This window comes from Schistocerca nitens, chromosome 5 (assembly GCF_023898315.1).
Source record: "Schistocerca nitens isolate TAMUIC-IGC-003100 chromosome 5, iqSchNite1.1, whole genome shotgun sequence".
In the NCBI taxonomy this organism is placed as follows: Eukaryota; Metazoa; Arthropoda; class Insecta; order Orthoptera; family Acrididae; genus Schistocerca; species Schistocerca nitens.
The window spans coordinates 481,438,568-481,463,875 of NC_064618.1; the positions used below are offsets into that span (position 1 = coordinate 481,438,568).

At 43.5% G+C, this 25,308-nt stretch overlaps 1 protein-coding gene across 1 annotated transcript in view; it reads left to right on the top strand.

The window, feature by feature from the left end:
* The window catches only part of LOC126259790 (DNA polymerase epsilon catalytic subunit 1), a 331,065-nt gene that overhangs the window by 220,435 nt on the left and 85,322 nt on the right, over positions 1 to 25,308 (top strand). Inside the window, exons 27-28 of the mRNA XM_049956798.1 lie at positions 16,922 to 17,135; positions 17,233 to 17,317. Coding sequence (XP_049812755.1) covers positions 16,922 to 17,135; positions 17,233 to 17,317 — 299 coding nt within the window. The remainder of the gene's footprint in view (positions 1 to 16,921; positions 17,136 to 17,232; positions 17,318 to 25,308) is intronic.

A 25,308-nucleotide genomic window follows, 5' to 3' on the forward strand; every position in this document is an offset into this window, starting at 1 on the left:
ACAATTTCATAGGCAAACTTCAAGGTTTTTATTTCTTCACCCTGAATTTTAATTTCTACTCCAAATTTTTCTTTTGTTTCCTTTACTGCTTGCTCAGTATACAGATTGTGTAACATTGGGGATAGGCTACAACCCTGTCTCACTCCCTTCTCAACCATTTCTTCCTATTTGTGCCCCTCTACTATTATAACTGCCATCTGGTTTCTGTACAAATTGTAAATAGCCTTCCACTCTCTGTATTTTTCCCCTGTCACCTTCACAGTTTGAAAGAGAGTATTCTCGTCAACACTATCCAAAGCTTTCTTAAGTCTACAGAACTATAAACATAGTGCCTTTCCTTAACCTATCTCCTAAGATAAGTTATAGGGTCAGTATTGCTTTTTGTGTTCCTACGTTTCTACGGAATCCAAATTGATCTTCTCCAAGGTCAGCTTCTACCAGTTTTTCCATTAGTATGTAAAGAAATCACATTAGTATTTTGTAGCCTTGACTTATTAAACTGATTGTTCGGTAATTTTCCCACCTGTCGATGCCTGCTTTCTTTGGAATTTGAATTATGACATTCTTCTTGTAGTGTGAGAGTATTTCAGCAGGCTTGTACATCTTGCTCATCAGATGGAAGAGTTTTGTCATGGCTGGCTCTCCCAAGGCTAACAATAGTTCTAACAGTATGTTGTCTACTTCCAGGTCCTTGTTTTGACTTAAGTCTTTCAGTGACCTGTCAAATTCTTCATGCAGTATCATATCGCCCTTCTCATTTTCATCTATGTCCTCTTCCGTTTCCTCGAGCACATCACCTTTGTATAGACTGTCTATATACTTTTTCCACCTTTCTCCTTCCCCTTCTTTGGTTAAGCTCAGTTTTCCAACTGAGCTCTTGATATTCATACAGGTGGTTCTCTTTCCTCCAAAGATCTCTTTCATTTTCCTGTAGGTAGTATCTGTCTTACCTCTAGTGTTATATGCTTCTACATCCTTAACATTTGTGCTCTAGCCATTTCTGCTTTGCCATTTTGCATTTCCTGTCGATCTCTTTTCTCCAAATGTCCCTTTAATTTTCATTTAGGTAGTATCTGTCTTACCCCTAGTGTTATATACTTCTACATCCTTACATTTGTCCTCTAGCCATTCCCGCTTAGCCATTTTGCATTTCCTGTCGATCTCATTTTTGAGACAATTTTATTACTTTTTGACTGCTTCATTTACTGCATTTTTATATTTTTTCCATTCATTAGTTAAATTCAATATCTCTTGTGTTACCCAAAGATTTCTACTAGTCCTCATCTTTTTACCTGCTTGATTCTCTTCGGCCTTCACTATTTCGTTTCTCAAAGCTTCCCATTTTCTTCTACTGAATTCCTTTCCCCTGTTCTTGTCAACCATTCTCTAATGCTCCCTCTGAAATTCTCTACAACTTCTGGTTCTTTCAGTTTATCCAGGTCCCATCTCCTTAAATTCCTATCTTTTTGTAGTTTTTTCAGTTTTAATCTACTGTTTATAACCAATAAATTGTGGTCAATCTGAAACCTACCAGTGTCTCCAGGTCTCTTCCACGTAAACAACTTTCTTCCATGATTCTTAAACAGTGTGTTAGCCATGATTAAGTTGTGCTCTATGCAAAGTTCTACCAGGTGGATTCCTTTTTCATTCCTTACCCACAGTCCATATTCACCTACTGCATTTCCTTCTCTCACTATTAAATTCCAATCTGCCATGACTATTAAATTTTCGTCTCCTTTAACTATCTGAATAATTTCTATTATCTCATCCTACATTTCTTCAATCTCTTCATCATCTACGGAGCTAGTTGGCATATAAACTTGTACTACTGTGGTAGCCATGGGATTCTTGTCTATCTTGGCTACAATAATGCGTTCGCTATGCTGTTTGTTGTAGCTTATCTGCATTCCTACTTTTTTATCAATTGTTAAACTTACACCTGCATTACCCCTATTTGATTGTGTATTTCTAACCCTGTATTCAACTGATCAGAAGTCTTGTTCCTCCTTGCCACCAAACTTCACTAATTCCCACAACATATAACTTTAACCTATCCACTTTCCTTTTTAAATTTTCTAGCCTACATGCCCGATTACGGGGTCTGACATTCCACACTCCGATTCGTAGAACAGCAGTTTTGTTTCTCCCGATAACGGTGTCCTCCTGAGTAGTCCCCGCCCGGAGAGCGAAATGGGTGATTATTTTACCTCCAGAATATTTTACCCAAAAGGATGCCATCATCATTTAACCATACCCGTAACGCTGCATGCCCTCGTGAAAAATTACAGCTGTAGTTTCCCCCTTGCTTTCAGATGTTCTCAGTACTGGGACAGCAATACTGTTTTGGTTGATGGTACAAGGGCAGTTCAATCAATTATCCAGACTGTTGCCCCTGCAACTACTGAAAAGGTTCCTGCACCTCTTCAGGAATCACACATCTGTCTGCCCTCCATTGTGGTTCTGCATCACTGAGGCATGCAAGCCTCCCCGCCAAAGGCAAGGTCAACAGTTCATTGGGGGGGGGGGGGGAGTTCTTCTGCACATAAAACTTTACAATTATTATTATTACATTATATTATTTATAGTTTTTTCTGCACATAAAACTTAAAATATGGGCATGTGGCAACCCTCTGTTTTGAAATTCAGTTGTGTAGAAGACTGCCTCAACTTTTCCAAACATGTTTTTCATTACCACTACATCAATTAATTCTTTTAATTTAGCCTTGAATGCTCATATAACAATTTCTGGATGGAAGTTAGCAGATTCATGGGGATCAATGTTGTTGTCGGAATAGCTTTATGTCTGTGGCTGTCGAAACAAATTACTGCATGCATACTATTAGCCACCAGTGGAGGAGATGAGACCCCTTTGTGTCAGAATCAGTAACACTTTATTCAAAAGCTCAGAGAGTTGGTTAATGACAAATGTTAGATGGAGTTATTTTATATGGAAGTAGTATCAACTCTACAATATGTCAAAGGCAACTCCATAACCAACAATCACCGGAATAAGAAACTATTCCAAGAGCAAGTGTACAAATGCCACAGAATACAGCGCCTCTGGTGGCTGGCGCAGATGCTCTTTGGCAGTGTTACAAAAATTTTGTATGAAAACAGCACAACTTGTGTCGCAGTGTAATGTCACTTCTGTCTGCTGCATCAGCCTCTGATGGGAAAGAGGAGCATAGTCCTAAATCCTTTCAGGGAAATGGACTCATCCACCCGATCGTGCTGTCCATCCAGAGGGCTTCTTTGCATCGATTGGCTCTCAGAACCGGCAGTGACAAAGGCAGTTGAAACTGGGTTCTGATTGTGCTTTGTTGTCGTCAGAATTTCTTCTTGAAAGAGGTATGCAGGTGTTACACGGTCCAGTGAGACAGTAGTAGTTCTGCAATTAATGACAATGTCGAGTGCCACTTTATGCAGTCCTGACTAAGGTGTTTGCAACGAGAGTTTGACACCATCAGAGCATAGCATTATGTGTGTGCACTTGTGAAGGTCTTGGTGTACATACGTAGGACCGATGCCATGCCGGAGCGGTTGCCAGGGCCAGATGTGGGACATGCGTTCTCTCAACTGACAAATAAAATCACCATCTCCAAGATAGGTAGGAGCAAGTACTGTGGATTCACAAACTCCCCTAGCAGACATAATGATTCACAAGATAGGCAGCTGAAGTGTCCCAATCTGGCTCGTAAGTGCTTCTCAGACTGAGCAACACGATTGGCAGCAGTGTTGTCCAACTTGCCTCGTGGCACATGAGGGCTGCTTTCAGTGATTGGTGCCAGTGTTCTATCATCCTGTTACGCACGGGGTTCTATGAGCACAGTGCCACAGAATTTAGTCTGCTTTGCAAAGAGATCAGGCTCAAACTGGTGTCTGCGATCCATCATGACACTGCAAAGGACAACCAAAGTGTGACACCCAACTAGAAACAAAGGCAGAAGCTAAGGTCTCAGCCGAGATGTTATCTACTGGTGTGAGTTCTGGCCAGTGGGTGGACTGGTCAATCACTGTTAATAAATACCATTGACCATTTGAGGAGGAAAGGGGCCGACTAAATCTATGAATGCATGCAAACTGAGTTGTTGTATCTGAAAAGTTGAACATGTCTGCTGACTTTCAAGCACTGGTATTTAATTCATGTCCATGCCCAGTTTTGGCAATCTTTCTTGACTCGTGGCCACACAAAATGAGTGGAGACTACTCATGTTGCTGTACTAACTCCCGGATGGCACAAATTATGCACATTATCAAAAGCACACCTCCTGAATTCCATGGCTAAGAAAGGGTGAGGTTTGCCACTGGACACATCACACTACAACTTGGTGCTGGTGCCAGGAATCTCTACTGTCTGATGTCTGAATAACGATTCGGATTCTTCAAGCAACTCGTGCAGCTCCCGGTCTGATTGTTGTGCCACCACAAGCTCTGTGAAATCCATCGAACGAGTGATGCTGCTGACGCAGGAGGAGCAGTGGGTCACTACATTGTCTATTCCAGAAATGTGTTTTATATCTTCGCTGAACTGAGATATGTTGACTAATTGATTGTGCTGCTGAGGTGAACAATTCAAGTTATTTTGTCGGAAAGCATATGCGAGAGCCTTACGGATGCTATAAGACATAAATTCTCTGTCCTCCAGCTGAGATGGGAAATATTTAGTGGCTTCCTAGATTGCTTAAAGTTCTCTGTCGTAAGCACCCCATTTTCATTGAGACAGAGAGAGCTTTTGCAAGAAGAATGCTAGCAGCTGCTGTGCTCCGTCATGAAGTTGTTCAAACGCTGTGCCGATTGCTGTCTGACTAGCATCAACTGCTAATGACAGGGGTGGACATGGTTCTGGGTCTCAAGTAATGGAGCATCCATTTGACTCTTCTTGGCTGCTTCGAATGCCGAGATCATTTCATTCCTCAATGAAACTTGTGAATTTCCCTTGCCCTTTGGGCCAATGAGTGCCGCTGTTAATGGTGCTTGCAGCTCCACTTCGTGAGGTAATGTCGACGATAGAAATTGACAGTGCCGAGGAAACGATGCAGTCGTTGCAGGTATTTGGCCGGGTCATCTGCAGGATGGCCTCCACTTTCTCTGGCAGGAGTAGCAAGTCCGAGGACATTGTCTTGTGGCCCAAAAAATCAACTTTTGCCTGGTTGAAGATACACTTGGGAGAACCTTCACCACATTTACGCTGCGTTTTGCAGGCCAAACATCATGAACCAACTCTCACACAGCCAAAAGATGTGACAATGGCTGTCTTTTGTAAGTCTGCTTCTGCCATTGGAATCTGCATATATGCCTTTGCACAACACTGAATACAGTCATGCCACATCATGCTTGATTATAGTCCCAAAGTAATGGTACTGGGTAACAATCAGGACAGTTTTAGCATTCTGTGCCCGATAGTCACCAAAGGGTGCCATGCACCATTCTGTTTTGGCACCAAGTGTAGTGGAGACGACCAGGGGGTTCGTAGCTCATGGTCTAATGATTAGCAATGCTGCCTCTGGATCATGGGGTCCTGGGTTCGATTCCCAGCCTGGTTGGGGATTTTCTCCACCCAGGGACTGTGTGTTTTTGTTTTCCTTGTAGTTCTGGAAAATTGGGCAGTGAAAAGATTGGGAATTTGTGTGGTTGCTGATAACCATGCTGCTGAATGCTCACAAACCAAAATCTCCATCATCATCACCACGACCAGGGACTACTCAATGGTAGCTTCACACCTTCACGAATCATGCTGTCAGATTTTGCTTTTGCTATGCCATGTTGACCTAGTGCCAAGTGGTGAGGTTGGCAGGAGATTGGTGGGCCTTCCGCAGTTTTTATGTGATGCACCATCTCGTGGGAAATCTCTTTCGATGCTCCCGGAGATCTTGTTAGTGCTGGGAAGATCTTCGATAAATCGACGTACTTGCCACTGGTGTCTTACACTAGTTAACTCAGTGATGCCATCGACAAGCCGTGTAATTGCTATATCAGGAAGCAGTTGATAATGTGCCAAAGAATACATGCCTATTATGGGTTCTTGCACATCTACAACTGTGAAATCCAAAGTAAAGCCACATCACAGTCTGAGGTCCAGGCTGATTTGCAGCGTTCCATATGTCGATACAGTTGAATTGTTGGTGGCGTCAGACAGAAGGGAGCATGCGGCTGCTTGCTGTGCTTACATGGGGTCATGCGTAAGTTGGAACCAATATGTACGAGATATTTCTACTCGGCCTTATGGCTACAGATGAATAGGTGTTGAGACAATGCCCTGCAATTGGTCAATGTGCCTACATCCAATTGCTGCTGACATTTGTGTGTGAGCAGGACATCGTACACTTGCTTGCCCAGTCCCCAAATCTCCTGTGAAACCAGCAAACATTGGGCTTCTCAGTACCTGATGTCGAGGATGTGGTAGACAAGCGCCTCCTCGATTGCTTGCAATAACAGCCCCCGTTTCTTCTGTGGTCACGTTGAGTCAGTAATTCTACTGACTTCTTGATCAATAAATCCACTTTGGAGGACAGCACGTCATAAGCGGCCGATGTTACTGTGTGTGATGACAAGCTGTTGCACGCCATTGTCGCTGTACTCATTGGCGCAGGCCTTACAGCGTCAGCTGTAACTGACTGTCAGCTAACTCCACTAGTGTCTATAGGCATGCTAGTTTGTGATGCAATAATGGTTTTCACCTGGGGTGGCAAGTGACTGCTCCACAGCATGCGCAAAAGACTATCGGGCACGGTTCCTGTATCTACCTCACCCTCAGGTGTCATAAATGTTGTGAGGGTTTTCTGTTGCCATTGTCTTCTTGGGTTAGGACTTCTCTGACACGTTCTTCCTGTAAAGTGGAAATCCGTCATATCAGTTCCATTTTTAACACTTCTTTTGCATCTGTCCTATGTAGAATGGTGATCACATCTTCGATCTGTGTAGCATATTTCTGATATAACTGTCTCGCAAAGATTGCAAATTTGGTTGCATCTGCTATTATTCCGGCACAAAGAAAACTCATTTCAAACTGCGCAAACCGTAAAGCCGGGTTATGCATCCAAAAGCATGGCAAATGCATGGCGAGTCATGATACTAAAGGCACTGGCTCTGCCAATGCATCCATCATGTTGAATGCGGTTCCTTCCTGTGATATAATGCAGTTAATTCTATGACGTAGGCGACAGCAGTGTCGGAGTAGCCTCCTATCTGTGACCATCCGAAAAAATTACTGGGTGCTATTAGTCGCTGATATAGCAGAAGCAACTATTCACTTCAGAATCACAAACACTTCATTCTAATGCACAGAAAGTTGGCTGATGACGAATGTTAGATTGAGACGTTTTACATGGAAGTAGAATAAACTCGACAATTAGAACTTGTAATAGTCAAAAGTAACTCCATAAGTAATAAACAACAGAATAAGAAACTGTTCTAAGAACAAGTGCACAAATGTCATGGAATACAGTGCCTTTGGCGGCTGGCGCAGAAGCACCTTGACAGCGTTACAAAAATGTGCGAAAATCGCATGACTTGCACTGCACTGTAGTGTCACTTCTCTCTGCTGTATTGTTAATAATTTCTGTCTGATTATGATTGCAAGTGATTGTAAAAAATTATGAAGGTTTCCCAAAATGTTGAACAATAGACATTTCATTCAAATAATTTTCATACATCTTTTTGGAGAACCATTAAATGAAGAAGTCAAAATAACTTCTTCTTTTACAGTATCATTTGGGTTATGTTGTAAATGATAACATGAATTATTGTACATTTCTAACCTTAGAGCAGACTGAGTTTGCCTTATGAATTGAAGTCTCATACCTTCGATACTTGCATACATATCAACAATCTGCTGCAAAAATAATATATGTGAATGATTTTAAAGTCTGAAATCATCTGTAATAGAAAGGTGATAGGATGCGTACAGCAACATGGTAACTTTATTTCTAGGCTGTTTCGCAGTAGACATATTTGGTGTGTTAAGGAACAAATTAGAATGTCATTCAGTGTCACTATTAGGAAATATCAATGAATGTGCTAATGGATCCAGTGAGGAATCGGAAACCGCACTGTATTTCTTTTGAATGGTGGCTGACAATCATCTGTAGTAAAAATAGGGGCCACAACAGTTTGCAATGCCAGAGGTCTAAATATTTATCAAGTATAATAACCATACAGATTTCTCAATTTTTCTTTTCCACTCCTGCAAAATAATCTTTCATCTCAGTGAAAGAACACGCAAAAGGATTAGTGCATACTAATGCAGTAGCAGTTTCATACATTACTTTTTTTATCTGTTCTGCATGACTGATTTGATTGCTCATTAAGTCTATAGTGAATAGCAGTCTTGAGATCATAAAAATGTAATTCTGCATAACATGGTGAACAACCATACATTAAAGTCATTGGACCTGACCTATGATGAAAAATGTCATGTATCTTAAAGTGATACCCTACATGTAAAAGTTTGTCTGAAATTTTGGCCTCAGAACTGACTATAGTAAATGCTGCATTGTAGCTACAAATATTATTGAAATAATCCTTTGATTTCTCTTGAATTCTTGGATCATTTGGAGTGTGTCATGATAAAGTTAACTGAAAAATAAATTTTGTTTTAAGGGCGGAAATTTAACTTTTCCCTTTTGTCAACACAATGTGAATGCTGTTGTATCACGTAACGCAACCTCTGATGCGAAATGTTTTGCATTACAAAATCTACACTACAAATTAATCAAACCACAATTATAACTGTAAAAATTATGTGGAATTACCCTCAGTGGACATTTAAATGCATTTGTATCTGTCTACCTCTGCGTCTTTCACTCTGATCTCTTGGTATTCTCCTTCAAGCCATAATCTAAAACAAATAGTTTCTATCTAATAAGGGAAGTCAGAAGTCATAGTTATTGAAAACGAATGAAATTAAAAATTAGGAACTTAACCTCAGATTTTCTGTTAACAGTGGCAGATGACGACAGAGTTAATCTTACAGTAAAATAAGCAAAATAACAATGTCAGTATACAACATTACTTACAGGCTTTGTTACTATGATATTTCGGTTTCGACTGCTGGCAACATCACTAACCTAGCAATTGTCGCATTGCAGCTGCTCAGTATGCGTGTCTTACTGCAAATGAACCATGTAAACAAGAACATCCCTAGAATGTGTTTTCACAAAATATTGTTACTTCCGTGTGTCATTTCTACCATAGCAAGTGATCAGTACGCTGGGCAGAAATTGGTAGCACTTAAGTCTTTGAGTTCACATATTGGAGATTTTAATACGTGATAGAGAAGGTAAATCAGAGTTATGAATATGAAAGCATCTTCTTCCTTTTACCATTCTTAAAAGTTACATACATATATGATTTTTTTTCTTTGTGTAAATCTGTGGCAAAATACCTTTCAAATTAATATAAGGTTCATTGGCCTCCTTGTATAATTATGGCTAAAAATCAAACAATGGAAAATCCTTGATGGAACAATGGCTGTATTATGAAAAGGATAGACTGCTACTTACCACATAGTGGAGATGCTGAGTCGCAGATAGGCACAACAAACAGACTGTCAACCATGTAAGATTTTGACCAAAAAGGCCTTCATCAGTATTAGACAACAGACAGTTACGCAAACGCAACTCACACACACATCACCACAGACTCTGGCTGACAAGGCCAGACTGAGAGCAACAACGCATGATGGGAGATGCAGAGAAGACGGCTCTGTAGTACTGGAGTGGGAACAGGGAAGGGGATAGGTGGGTGTAGGACAATGACTAAGGTTGAGGACAGGAGGGTTACGAAAATGTAGGATATACTGCGGGGAGAATTCCCACCTGTGCAATTCACAAAATTTGCCATTGATAGGAAGGATCCATATGGTGCGGGCTGTGAAGCAGTCATTAAAATGGAGAACACTGTGTTGAGCAGCATGCTCAGCAACTGTGTCGTCAAGCTGTTTCATGGCCAAAGTTTGTCTGTGACCGTTCAAGCAGACAGACAGCTTGTTGGTTGTCATGCCCATGTAGAATGTGGTGCAGCAGTTGCAGCTTAGCTTGTAGATCACATGACTGGTTTCACAGGTAGCCATGCTTTTGATGGGATAGTTGATTCTTGTGACTAGACTGGAGTAGGTGGTGGTGGTGGGAGGATTAATGGGACAGGTCTTGCATCTAGGTCTATTACAGGGATATGAGCCATGAGGAAAGGGGTTAGGAGCAGAGGTTGTGTAGGGACGGACAAGGATATTGCGTAGGTTCAGTGGGTGGTGGAATACAACTCTGGGAAGGATAGTGGGTAGGACATTTCTCATTTCAGGGCAACACGAGAGGTAGTCAAAACCCTGCTGGAGAATGTGATTCAACTGCTCAAGTCCTGGATAGTACTGGGTCACGAGAAGAATGCTCCTCTGTGGCTGGTCAATGAGACTTTAGGAAGTGGAATTGACTGGAGTGATAAGTCACAGGAGATCTGTTTCTGTACAAGGATGGGAAGGTAATTATAGTCTGTGACGATCTCAGTGAGACGCTTTGTATATTTCATGAGGGACTGCTTGTCACTACAGATGCGACGGCCATAGGTGGCTAGGCTGTTTGGAAGGGACTTGTTGGTATGGAATGAACGGCAGGTGTCAAAGTGGAGATATTGCTGGTGGTTGATAAGTCTGATATGAATGGAGGTACTGTTGTAGCCATCTTTGAGGTAGGAGTAGACATTAAGGAAGGTGGCCTGTTGGGTTGAGGAGGATCAGATGAAGCGAATGGGGGATTAGGTGTTGAGGTTGTGGAGGAATGTGGTTAGGGTATCGTCATCCTTGATCCAGATCACGAAGATGTCATCAGTGAATCTGAATCAGGTGGGAGTTTGGGATTCTGGGTGATTAGAAAGGATTACTCTAGATGGCCCATGAACAGGTTTGCATAGGATGATGCCACGCGGGTGTCCATTGCTGTACCCCGAATTCGTTTGCAGCTGATGCCTTCAAAGGAGAAGTAATTACGGGAGAGGATATAGTTGGTCATGGCTACTAGGAAGGATAGTGTAGGTTTGGGATCCATTGAGTGTTGGGAAACATAGTGTTTAATGGTGGCAAGGCTGTAGGCATTAGGAATGTTAGTGTAAAGGGAGCTGGCATCAAGAGTGATTAGCAGGACACCATGTGGTAAAGGAACAGGAACTGTGAAAAGTCAGAGGAGGAAATGGTTGGTATCTTTTATATAGGAGAGTAGGTTGTGGGTAATAGGCTGAAGATGTTGGTCTGCAAGAGCAGAGATTCTCTTAGTGGTGATACAGTAACCGACCACACTGGGATGTCCTTGATGATTGGGTTTATAGACTTCGGGAAGCATGTAGAAGGTAGGAGTGCGAGGAGAGGTAGGGGTGAGTAGAGAGATGGACTCAGTTGAGAAGTTCTGGGTTGGGCCTAAGATTGTAAGACAAGACTGGAGATCCTGCTGGATTTCTGAAATGGGGTCACTGTAGCAGCTGGTGGAGCTGCTTGCGGCAGTGCAGTTCAAAACAACATTGGTGGAGCCGCGCCTTTGTCAGCAGATAGTATTATAAGGTCAGGATCAGATTTTAGGTGGTGGATTGTGGGTGTTTCTCCGGATGCAAGGTTAACTTGCATGCTGAGGGATTGGGGAATAATGGTGAGCCAAGGTTTGAAGTTAAGAAATTTTGGAAAGTTAACCAGATGTGATTTGGAGGCAGTAGGGGTGGATCACTGTTGGATGTAGGATTGAACTGGGTCAGGCAGGATTCAATATTGGTTTGGTTGAGTCTGGTTGGTAGGGTTGTTGGCAAAAACGTGTTTCCACTGTAGGGACCAGGAAACGGAGAGGAGATCTTTAAGACATTTAACTCTTACAGTATACAGGAGGTAAAGGGTCGGGGATGGTAGAGATACAGTGAAGGAAGTGGTTGGTGTCCTGGATCCCTACTTGTCCCCTCCCTATACGCTAACATCCATCACACCCATGCCCTTACGGTTATGCAACATTACCTTTCCCAGCGTCCTTCAGATTCCAAACCCACTACCTCATTCCTCTTATACCTCACTTACTTTATCCTAACCCACAACTACTTCTTTTCTGAACGCAAACAAATCTGTGGCACAGCCATAGGCACCCGCATGGCACCCTCCTATGCCAGCCTGTTTATGGACCACCTAGAGGCTTCCTAGCCTCCCAAAATGCTAATCTCCTAGTCTGGTTCAGGTCATTGATGATATCTTCATGGTCTGGACTCGAGGACAGGACACTCTTATCTTCATTCCTTCACAGCCTCAACACCTTCTCTCCCATCCACTTCACCTGGTCATCCTTGACTCAGTGTGCCACCTTTTATAAGTTGATTACCTCTTCTCTGACAGCTCCATCTGCCCCTCTGTCCATATTAAAACCACCAACAGTACCTGCATTTCGACAACTGCCATCCCTTTCACACCAAAAAACCCCTCAAAGGCCTTCAGTGACAGGCATTATCCCCAGACCTAGTCTACGAACAAATCTCACACGCCATTTCCCTTCACACCCCCCGTCCTCCCACCAGCCCCAAGAATCAGCCACAAAGAAGTGCCGTCCCCCCCCCCTCCTCCCCATCATCCAATACCAACCCTGGCTGGAACAACTGAACCACATCCTTCACCAGGGCTTTGATTACCTATTATACTGTTCTGAAAAGAGGGACGTCCTACCTGAAATCCTACCCATTCTTCCCATCAGCCACCCTACCTCTACAATGCCCTAGTCCATTCCTATGCCACTCCCAGTCCCAACCCCTTGCCACAAGGATCATATCCCTGTGGAAGACCCAGGAGCAAGACCTATCCAATCCACCCACCTATTCCAATCTTGTCACAGATTTATCCTACCCCATCAGGTTCTGGGCCACTTGTTAAAGCAGTCGTGTCATACACCAGCTTTGCTGCAATCATTGCACAGCTTTTTATATTGGTATGACTACCAACTGGCTGTCCACCAGGATGAACGGCCATCACCAAACTGCGGCCAAGAGCAAAGTAGACCACTTTGAGGCACAACATGCAGCTGAACATAGCATGCTTGATTTCAGTAGCTGCTTCACTACCCAGGGCATCTGGATCCTCCCCTCCACTAACAGTTTTTTCTGAACAGTGCAGTACACAACATATTCTACACTTACAACACCCATTTTTCCCCGATCCTCTCCTTTTTCTCTCCATTTTCCCCACCTCCCTGCCCCACAACCTCCTGACACTGCGCGTCTTGGCATTGTAGTAACTGCACATTCTGCCAGACAGCAATCCTCTCTCCCCCCATCGATACACTGCCATCCTTCCCCTTCCCCTCCAGATTGCTGTTTCCATTCCAAGTAATAGCTGCATTCTGGTCCGAGTTGCCATGTGTGCATGAGGTCTGTTTGGTTGTGTGGATGAATGGTGTATGCTCCTCTTTTTCTGGTGAAGGCTGTGGCTGAAAGCTTATGTGTGTCTGTTAATTGTGTCTGTCTGTATCTTAACATGTCATCCTTACAGTAAGTAGCAATCTGTCTTTTCCTACATTGTTAATTTTGTAAACAGATATTAGTGATTGTAGTCTGTTTAAATCCAAAATGGCATTTTGTTATCTCTGGTAGTGGAATGAGAGTGCCAGTATGTGTGCAGATAAGCCATAATTGTCTCCTTTGGTAGCTCATTCAAGAAGAAGTCAACAGTAGGGCGCTACTCTGTTGTGCGCAATGACACTGGTTCGGAAATGCACTCACTTTGTCAATTTGAAAGGTCTGACACACCACCAATCCATATTTACTGACGAAGTATTCATAATTAAGTTCCCGAATTTACCGCCCTCCTGGAAAGTCTTGCGCTCAAATTACTCTTGCGACTGTGAACTGGCTGAAACCCAAAGTGGAAAGCTCCAAGCTATTCAGCGAGTCATGGAACGTATATTGGAAAGACAGATTAGAGGCTGTAGGAGGGGGAGTGTTAATTGCAGTTGACAAAAATATTGTCTCAATTGAGGTTGAAGTTGAGTGTGACAGTGAAGTCATCTGGTTGCATATAACAGGTGTAGCTGAAACTAAGTTAATTGTTGGACATTTTAACTTGCCACCCATTTCTGCTGTGACAGTTCTAGTCATTCAAAGAAAGTTCACAGTGAGTAGTGCATAAATACATACATTATCAATACTAGTTGGAGGCAACTTTAACCTCCTGAGTGTAGACTGGGATGTCTACGGATTCATTGCAGGGTTACAGACAGACAGTTATGTCAAATACTTTTGAACATGTTTTTTGAAAATTGTCTTGGGCATCTAGCTCAATAGCCCACATGCAGTGGAAGTGTGTTAAACCTTGTAGCTACAGATAGACCAGACGTTATCGACAGTGTCGGTATAGAAACAGGAATTAGCAATCATGTCATTATAGCAACTATAATTACAAAAGTTAATAAATCGGTGAAAAAGGCTAGGAGAGTGTTTCTGCTAGATAGAGCAGATAAGCAGTTATTAGCATCTCACTTAGACAGTGAACTGGCATCACTTAGTTCCAGTAAGATGTGTGTAGAGGAATTATAGGCAAAGTTTAAGCAGATTGTAAATTGTGGTCTGGAGAGCTATGTGCATAGTAAGTGGATAAAGGATGGAAAAGAACCACGAAGATTTAATAACAAAATTTGGCAGCAGATGCTGAGGAATCAGAGGCTGTTGTACTTTCGGTTCAAAAGGATTCACACAAATGACAACAAGTGAAGGTTAATAGAGATTTGTGCATCTGTGAAAAGATCTATGCATGAAGCATACCACAGTCACCACCATTACACCTTAGCAAAAGATCTGGCAGAGAACCCAAGGAAATTCTGGTCTTATGTAAAATCGTTAAGTGGGTCTAAGGCTTCCATTCAGTCCCTTGTTGTCCAGTCCGGTGTGACAGTTGAAGATAGCAAAACGAAAGCCAAAGTTTTAAATTTCACATTCAAGTGATCATCCATACAGGAAAAATATACCATCATTTGACCATCGGACAGACTCTCATATGTGCAATATAGTAATAAGCATACCTGGCATAGGGAAACAACTGAAAGATTTGAAAGCAATAGATCACCAGGTCCGGATGGAATCACAGTTTGAGTTTACAAAGAGTACTCTACAACATTGGCCCCTTACACAGCTTGCATTTATTGTGAATCTCTCGCCCAGGACAAAGCCCGAAGCAACTGGGAAAAAGCACAAATGACTCTAGCATATAAGAACGGTAAATGAACGGACAAGCAAAATTACAGGGCAATAATCCCTAACTCTTGTTTGCTGCAGAACCCTTAAACATATTCTCAGTCCAAATATAATAAACTTTCTTGAGAGTAAGCAGCTTATGTCCATGAATCAGCATGGTCTTAGAAGGTATCGCTCGTACGAAATCCAGCTTATCCTTTTCTCACACAATATACTGTGAACTACAGGTGAAGGGCAACAGGCAGATCCCATATTTCTACATTTCTGGAAAGCATTTGACATGGTGCCCCATTGCAGGCTGTTAACAAAGCTACGAGCATATGGAATATGTAACAGATGTGTGAGTGGCTCGAAGATTTGTTAAGTAGAAGAACACAATATCTGGTCCAGGACAGCGAGTGTGTCATCAGGAGTGCCCCAGGGAAGTGTGATAGACCGCTGTTTCCCTCTCTATACATAAATGATATGGTGAACAGCAATCTACGGTTGTTTGCTGATGATCCCGTGGTGTACGGTAAGGTGTCGAATTTGAGCAACTATAGGAAGATACAAGAGAACTTAGACAAAATTTCCAGTTGGTGTGATGAATGGCAGCTAGTCCTGAATGTGGAAAAATGTAAGTTAATGCAGATGAGTAGGAAGATCAGAGCTGTAATACTTGGATATGGTATTACTAGTGTCCTTTTTGACACAGTCAAATTGTGTAAATATCTGGGGATAACGTTGTACAGCGATAGGAGGTGAAACAAGCATGTGAGAACTGTGGAAAGGAAGGCAAATGGTAGACTTCAGCTTATTGGGAGAATTTTAGGAAAGAGTGGTTCACGTGTCAAGGAGACCACATATAGGACACTGGTGTGACTTATTCTTGAGTACTGCTCGATTATTTGGGATCTGTAGCAGGTCAGATTGAAGGAAGACATCGGAATAATTCAGAGGTGGGCTGCTAGATATGTTACTGGTAGGTTTGAACAACACATAAGTGTGTCACAGGTGCTTCGGGAACTCAAACGGAAATCCCTGGAGCGAAGGCAACATTCTTTTTGAGAAACACTATTGAGAAAATTTAGAGACATGGCGTTTGAACCTGACCGCTGAACGATTCTGGTGCCGCCAACGTACATTGCGCATATGAGCTACGAAGATAACATTTGATAAATTAGGGCTCATACGGAGGCACACAGACAGTCATTTTTCCCTCACTCTATTTGCAAGTGGAACAGGAGTGGAAATGACAAGTAGTGGTACATGGTACCCTCCGCCATGCACCGTATGGTGGCTTGCGGCGTATCTATGTAGATGTAGATATACACCACAGTAATTTATCTGGAATTACTTCACAAAGTGTATGCTGTTTTAAAGATCCAGTTGTTATAAGTGTGGACAGTTATACCCCAGGCTACCAACCAGAAAATGTGCTTATCCCCATAAGCACAGAGTTCGCATCATGTTTCTGGCATAGAAGTAGTCCTATGTTGCTTCTGGTATGATTCTTTATGTGTACAATTTAATCAGACCATAATGTTTGCTTGTTGTGACACTGTAAAACTTTATATCTTTAGTGCTGTACCACCTATCAATTTTCTGGTAATTGAAATAGTTCTTTGAGTAATGCCATTGCGTGGAAACAATTACGATATAATTTTGGAACATAAGTGAACTATGAAATAGACAGGAAAATTGCAGCACAGTATACTTGCAAAAATTATTAATACTCCATTTCTCTTCACAGGCACTAGCTCTAGTGTGGCATTTGACACAATGCCACAAGCATCCCTCGAAGAGATGATGTCCGGTGGAGGACCAGCGACCCTGGGCAACTACGATGATATTGCTCGCTGCAGTGGGGCTTTCAAGGTACTCAGGTCAATGGTGGGAGCATGGCTTCGGGATGTCTCTGTCTACAAAAATGTGTTTGCAGATTTTCAGATAGTTCAATTCTACAGGTGCGATATTGCATTGTTATAGATGTTCTTCATATTTAGTATGAATACTCATGTACAATGAAACACAGATTAATTTTACATCTGTTATTTTATTCAGATGGTTGCGGTCACCGAACACATTACTTTATGACCCGGCTTTACGAAGAACTTTGCACAGCCTGATGAAAAAACTCTTCATTCAGGTAATGTGTAGGTGGTAATTACACAGGTGCAGATCATATTTGCTGTTTATTTTTGATAGTTTGTTTCACTCCATACGTAAATGAAAGATAGTAAATTGGACAACACTACATGTCTTCCCCCCATTTAGTGTCTTTCATTTTCCATAGATAATAGTTCAGCTAGCTTGTAATGTCATTTGTTAATAGGAACAAAACGGTAATGTACAAATGTTATCAACTAGTCTTTTTGTCTGTTGACTTTAACAAGAAGTAATACATTTTGCATACTGAAGATAGTCAAAACTATCTTAACTAATGTAGTGCGGGCACTTTAGGTGGCAGTCAGCTACAAGTGTAAACAAATGAGAACTTCGATCACTGGGGAGAGAGGAGATGTGCTGGGGGAACAAGCCCCACCTTCCTTTTGCAAGACTGGCAGTCTGCATTTTAGGTCTGGGCTAGTACAAAAGCAGAACTGGTACTGAATAACAGAGAATGCTGAACGTTTTGTAGTAATGGGAGACATACTCTAACCTCCTGACAGAGCTGGAGTAGCCTCTTACAACACAAAACAAGGCTAAGTACATAAAATATTTGGTAATGGCTACTGCAGTTACATGCTGAGTTTGGCAGCACCATAAACGAGGTAGTACTGGCCCTACCTCTACAGGTATCTTAAGCCACCATAGTTTAAAACAGCCCCACCTAAAACTGGTACATTAAAGTGTCCACACTGTACTTTCATATTTGTTATTGTATTTTTCCACCATCTTCTTCACTAAAAGTACTGGGAAAATAAGAACAGTATGTATCTTGCTGTAATGAGTATTTCATATGATTTTGGCAGTATAGCCCCCCCATGCAGGGAGGGGCAGCTATGAACCAGGATGGTGCAAGTGGGTGGTGGAGGTGAGGTAGGAGCCTAGGAGGCTCCAGTGATAGGCGGCTGCAAAGGTAACGAGTTCTTTGTTGAAGCATCTGCACTATTTAGTACAATGGGTCAGTGATCTGCTGAACAATGTGTTCTGCTGGGCTGGCTCGTTGCATGCACCTCGATGCTGATGCGGAGCCTCCACTGTGCGCTGCTGGCCTCATTGTGTAAGCTGGCAGTGAGGCTTCCATGCCAGTAACACTTATAGTTGACGATGCCATATCTGCTGTTGCTCCTGGCAGCATACTGTCTGTGCCACCGTCAGAGAAGCCCAGCACGATGAGACGGCTTGTCCCGGGATGATCAAAGATGGTTGGTGTGCATGGGGAGTGATCTACTGTCCTTGGTTTGGAGTAGACCTGCAATAGCCTGCTGTGCTGTGGTGCTGAATCCAGGATGGACTTGCTGTTGCTCCTCCTTGCCTCAAACCAGTGACTTCTACTGGCAGTTCAGTGTGGCAGCCTCACCCAGCGCAGCCCCTTTGGTCTGGTAGAGCTGTGAGACTAACAATAATTTCATTACATAATGACCAGTACTTACAGTTGGCAATGGCATTCTTGTTGTACATATGTGCTGCTACCAGTCACGTATCCTGAAACTCCGCTGCCACTGTGGAAATCTGGCTTGCCCCTTGCTGCATTGGTTTGTGGCGTGCCTCTGAGTCCACTGCTTCATCGAGCTAACCTACCTCGCAACATTGCATCAACCTTGTTGAATTATTATAGTGACAACATCCCTCATGATCTTATGTGTGGCTCCAATACACTCCTCAGACTCTCACTTTTGTGCCACTATGTGGTGAATGTGGTACAGCAAACAACCAAGCAACCATCTTTAGGTGAGTTTCATAACTGGAGTTTTCTATCATTGTGCATTGCTATGCTTTGTTGCGTTTGCTAAGTTAAAACTAAACAGTCAGACTAATGAAATTAGCTACTGCTGGGAAGGCAGTAGGCGTACAACTATGTCTTTGTGAACAAACTAAAGAAATAACTGGGTTTTAAGCCAATTATTAATATAAACAAAGCAACATGCACTAGTAATCTTCAGTCATAAATGTCACATGAAGATGGCTACTTGGTAGTCAATTGAAAAATCGAGGCAAGAAGTCAGCATCGTCCACCTTGCAAACCAAAAGTCTTATGGTATAAAAAGCCCAATGATTGCAAATCTGTACAGTCCAGGAAAATATGAAGTGCCAAAAAGAATACCATGCCTTTCTGCATAATGAAAATAAGTTAGTTCATAAGCTTTTGATGTATATTTAGTTTTAATAAGATAAGAGTGTAATTAAACACATGTTAATGAAACATCAGTGTGAGGAGACAAGTACATTTTTTTGAAAATTTCTTCTTAGATACATTTCAGTCACTTTCAGTGCAAAGTAAAATTATGTAAGAGAAATCTTGGAACTGGTGTGCCATTTTGTTGAGAAAATTTTCTATAATATTCAAATTTTCTGCTTTGCAGACCAGCAGAATAAGCTGAAGTTAAAGGTCTGTCTACTGGCCATAATGGGTTATTTTGTACCGACCGGTTACAGTGTCAACCTGTGCCAGTGGCCTCCTTTGGATGTCGTACAAAGGGCCATGGGATCAGCACACCGCTCTCCCAGCCTTTGTCGGCTTCCCAAAGCTTGGAGCTGCTACTTCTCACTTGAGAAGCTCGGCTGGTAACATGAGGCTGAGTGTGCCCTGTTCCAATCGTCCCACAAAGAAAAAATCCCTGTCAGTACCAGAAATTGAACATGGGTCCTCCAAATAGCAGTCCAACACACTTACCACTTAGTTATGGAAACGTATTACAGGTAGAACAAAAACAGCATTTATGCAATAGAGAATTTCCTCAGCTTTCATCTGGAACTTAATAGTAGAAGACTTGAGATGAGCCTTTGCTCATAATGGCTCCGAGTGTCACATTTCTCTGTAATGTTAACATCCAATCTTTGAATATGTTCAAATTATAGCTCCACAGATGTCCAATATGGAGTGATTGGCTTCAAGTATTCACAAATTAAATATGAAAAGTCAATGTGCCGTATAAATATGTTCATAGCCATCCTCTCCTCATAATCTCTTCAATGGCTGTTTCTCTGATTGTAATCTTCACAAAATGTAAACTGTCACGTGTATGTCTGTATTGAACCGGGAACCTAGAAACGACAGAGAGGCTTCATGCCGCCGTAGCCCTCAGTGGTTCACAACCCCACAACAGGCCACAGCATTCCACCCACCCTACTGCCGCCCCACACTGAACCCAGGGTTATCATGGTTCAGCCGCCAGTGGACCCCCCCCCCCCCCTCCCCGCCCGGGAACACCACAGACCAGAAGAGCGTTATCCCAAATGTTTGTGTGGTAAAGTAATTATGGTGGACGCGTACATGGAGACAGTGTTTGCGCAGCAGTTGTTGACATAGTGTAACTAAGGCGGAATAAGGGGAACCAGTACGCATTCACCGAGGCTGGTGGAAAACAGCCCTAAAAACCATCCACAGGCTGGCCGGCACACCAGACCTTAACACTAATCCGCTGGGTGGATTCCTGCCGGGGACCAGCACGCTTTCCCACTCGGGAAACTGTCACATAGGTGTCATTTGATAGACCACCTCATTGACTATCATTTAGTGTGCTGATCTTGTTTATAACTTATTGCATTTGTTGTTAATGAATTTTGTAAATACATTGTTGTTAGTCAATCATTTTAAGCTCACAGATGCCAAAATAATCTCTACATAAGGCTACCTTTACTTAAATGAGGCTAATCAAATGCCTCAGGGGGCTCGCCACTCTTTGGTGGGTTTGTGCTTGGCTACTACGGGGTCCCAGCCTTTGCAGCATCTTTTCCCTTCCCTGCTGCATGTCTGTCCTCTTGCTATCCTTTGTCACCTCCCTTTGGGATCATGTGTGGGGTTTATTGGGAATGTTCCGCACAGACCGTTGCTGACATAAGAAGTCTCACTACTCTTTTTCATTCCCTTTTCCTTTCTTTGCTTCCCTTCTCCTCTCGTTCCTCCACTTCGGCATTTGAGATTTATCTTTTTCTTCTTCCTCCCTGTGCCCTTCTGACGGCTGGCCCACGTGTCTGACATGTAATAGGTGACTGGTTAATGCATAATTCCCAGCCCTGGGTCAACAGGTAGGGTTTGCACATACCCCTGGTACAGGCCAGGCCCAAGGAGGGGTGATTGCCTGATCTTCTACTTTCCCAAATTGCTGATTGGTCCCTCAGTCCGGTGCTCAGGTGTGTCCTGAAGTGTGAACAATCACCTAAGGCGGGTGCGCCCCCTTGTGAAGGGGGCCCCCAGTTGTAAGGACCACACCATCAGAGACGCTGATAATTGTGGGGGATTTTCTCACAATGAGCCAATCCTCTTCACAGTCAGTATTTACGAAATGTAAACGGAATGAGCCTAATGATTCAAAGACCCTTCCAGCTGCACCACGGTTCCTCATGATTTCATGTACTGGAGACAGTCAGTCCTTCGCAACGGTAAATCTGTTTATTCTTCAGAAAGGTGTTGATGCAATTGCTGGCCCTTTGAAACCGTGCTCTCATTTACAGAATGGCACTTTGCTTTTGGAGACTACCTCAGATTCTCAAGCACAACAAAAGCTTGCTGCCTCACTTCTCCACGGCTATCCTGTTTATTTCGAGGCCCATAGAACTCTGAATTCTTCCCATGGTGCTATTTACACTAGGCTTCCTGACAGTCTGAATGAGGCCGAAAACCAATCATACCTGTCTGATCAGGGTATCATCACCTTCCATCGGGTGATGAAAAAGGTAGATTACTCCTTAGTGCCCATGCACAGTCTTTTTCTCACCTTTGATAGAGCGGTGCTTCTGTCCAAGATCAAAGCAGGCTATGAAATTATCACAGTCCGACCGTACATTCCGAACCCGATGCGCTGATACCAGTGTCATCATTTCAACCACACTAGAATGTCTTGTCAACACACAGGCAAATGTGTAACCTGTGGTAGGGATGCACACGAGGGTGATTGTCCACCTTCTTCTCCCCGCTCTATCAACTGCAATGGCAGCCATGCCGCCTCCTCTCAGGATTGTCCCATGTATCTTGATGAGTAGACTGTCCAGGAGATCCAAGTAAAGGAAAAAGTGCTTTATCCAGTTGCTCGCAAGTTATTGGCTAGTCACGAACCTTGCATTCTCCCATCTGACACTTGTAGTTCTGTTCTTGTTACCTCTCGTTCCATGAAGAACATGGCCACACAGACTTGTGACCTCAGATTCAGCCCTAAGGTTGTGAAATCACCCAGTGTCGAGGTAGCAGTGCAATCCCCTCGTCCAGCTGCGCAACAAGCCATCAAACTCTCCCCTCACATGGCAAAGCCACCAGCTACACAACTGTTAGGACAGAAGGAGTACTCCCATGAAGACTTCCTACATCCCTCCAGCCAAACAACATCTGAATCTTACTCTGCTAACCCGAAATGATCAAAGAAGTCCAACAAAGGCGAACGGTCTTCTCCTTCGCTGACTTGAAGATCCCCTTCAATGGTGTTACCATGTGATAGCTTAGTCGGCATCCCCCTGAGGTTGGCATTCCATTTCACGGGGGTGTCGTGCTGCTCATACAGGATGACACTCATAGTCAACCCATCTCCATGACTAGCCATCAAGCTGTTGTAGTTCGCCTTTTCCTTCCTCACCTAACTTTTTCCCTCTGTACCATTTATGTCCCTCCATCATTTGATGTCGCCAGGGCAGACTTCCTTCAGCTTATTGGGCAGCTGCTTCCCCCATTTCTGCAACTCTGTGACTGTAGTGTGCATCATCCCATTTGGGGTTCTCCCAGAACCTGTCCGAGAGGTACCCTCTTGGCTGATCTTCGTAATCAACTCAACCTCTTCTGTCTTAACACTGGAGCACCTACATTCCTTTCCAAATTCTCACACACCTATTCCCATTTGGACCTATCCTTCTGCACTTCCCAGCTTGTCCATCATCTTGAGTGGTCCGTTCTTTCTGACACCTACTTGAGCGACCATTTCCCATGTGCTATTCCTACCCCACCTGCATGCACACCCAAATGGCAGGTCACTAAGGCTGACTGACGGGTTTACTCCTCCCTGGCAACCTGCGAAGAACAAGATTTCCTCAGTTTTGATGACCAGGTGGAATATCTCACAAACATTATCTTTACTGCTGCAGAACGTTCCATTCGTCGCACTTCCTCTTTATGATGCCAAGTCCCAGTCCCTTGGTGGACTGAGGCATGCCACGACGCTGTTCGCGCACAGAGACGTGCTCTCCGCCTTTTTAACTACCATCTTATGATGGCAAATTACATTCATTATAAACAGATGCATGCAAAGTGTCGTCACATTCTTTGGGATACAAAAAAAGCTAGCTGGATTTCATTCACTAGTTCTTTTAACAGTTGCACCCGTTCCTCTGTCATGTGGACCAACCTCCGACGGCTCTCTGGGAACAAGATCCATTCGCCAATTTCCGGCCTGACAGTAGCAGCCGATGTCATCATGGACCCTATTGCTATCTCCAACACCTTGGGCCACCACTTTGTGGAAATTTTGAGCTCATCCCACTATCACCCTGCCTTCCTCCATCGGAAATGATCGGAGGAGGCTCAGGCAATACCCTTCTCTTCTCAGAATCGTGACTGCTACAATGCTGCCTTTACTATGAGGGAGCTAGATCACGTTCTCAGTTAATCCTAATCGTGCGCCTCAGGACCAGATGCTGTCCACATTCAGATGGTACAGCACCTTTCTTATGTGGGAAAGCACTTTCTGTTTAATATGTACAACTGCATCTGGACAGGGGGCACGTTTCCCAGACGTTGGCATCAAGCCACCGTCATACCCATTCCTAAGCCCAGTAGGGACAAAAACCTTCTTTCTAGCTATTGCCCCCATCTCTCTCACCAGCTGTGTTTGCAAGGTGATGGAACGTATGATTCGTGCCCGGCTGGTATGGTGGCTCGACCCTCCCAATTCACGACTGCAAAGTGTGGATATCGAGCATACCATTCTACAGTTGACCATCTCGTTACTAGGTCCACCCATTTCATGAATGGTTTTCTGTGAAAATCCCAGACTGTGGCTGTGTGTTTCAATTTGGAGAAGGCCTACGACACCTGCTGGAGAACAGGTATCCTAAAAACTCTTTACACGTGGGACTTCTGTGGCCGCTTGCCCTGTTTCCTTCAGGAATTTTTAAAAGACCCTGTGTTCAAGGTGCGAATGTGTTCTGCCTTATCGGACACCTTTATGCAGGAAACCAGTGTGCCTCAGGGTTCCATCCTGAGTGTCGTCCTCTTTGCTATCACCATTAACCCTATAATGGCCTGTCTACCACCGGGCATCTCCAGCTCCATTTTTGATGACGTTTTTGCCATCTATCACAGTTCTTCACAGACCTGTCTCGCTGAGTGACGTCTTCAGCGATTTCTTGATCGTCTTTACTCCTGGAGCATCGACTGTGGCTTTCATTTTTCCACTGACAAAACCTTCTGTACGAATTTCTGGCAGTGGAATTGTTTTCTCCCACCATCTTTACATCTTGGGCCTGTTGCTGTTCCATTCGTTGAAAATACAAAATTCCTGGGGCTCATGCTTGATAGGAAACACTCTTGGTCCTCCCAAGTGTCTTACCTGGCAGCCCACTGTACACAGTCCCTCAATGTCCTACATGTCCGCAATGGTACTTCCTCTATTTGTACCGGTCCCTTGTCCATTCGAAACTAGACTATGGGTGTTTTGTTTATGCGTCTGCACGTCCTTCCCTCCTTACTCTGTCTCAATGCTATCCACCATTGTGGCATCCATTTGGCCCTGGCACCTTTTATATAGCCCTATTGAGAGTCTGTTTGCTGCAGCTGCTGAATTACCACTGTCCTACCGCCGTGACTTTCTCCTCGGCAGGTACACATGCTGTTTGTCTGCTATGCGTGGCCACCCACGTATGCCTCCATCTTCGATGATTCCTTTGATCACCAGTATGGGGCGCATCCCTCTTCTCTGTTACCTCCTGGAGTCCACTTTCAGCACTTGCTCCGGCGGCTTAACTTCGTACTACCTGCAACTTTCCTGGTGG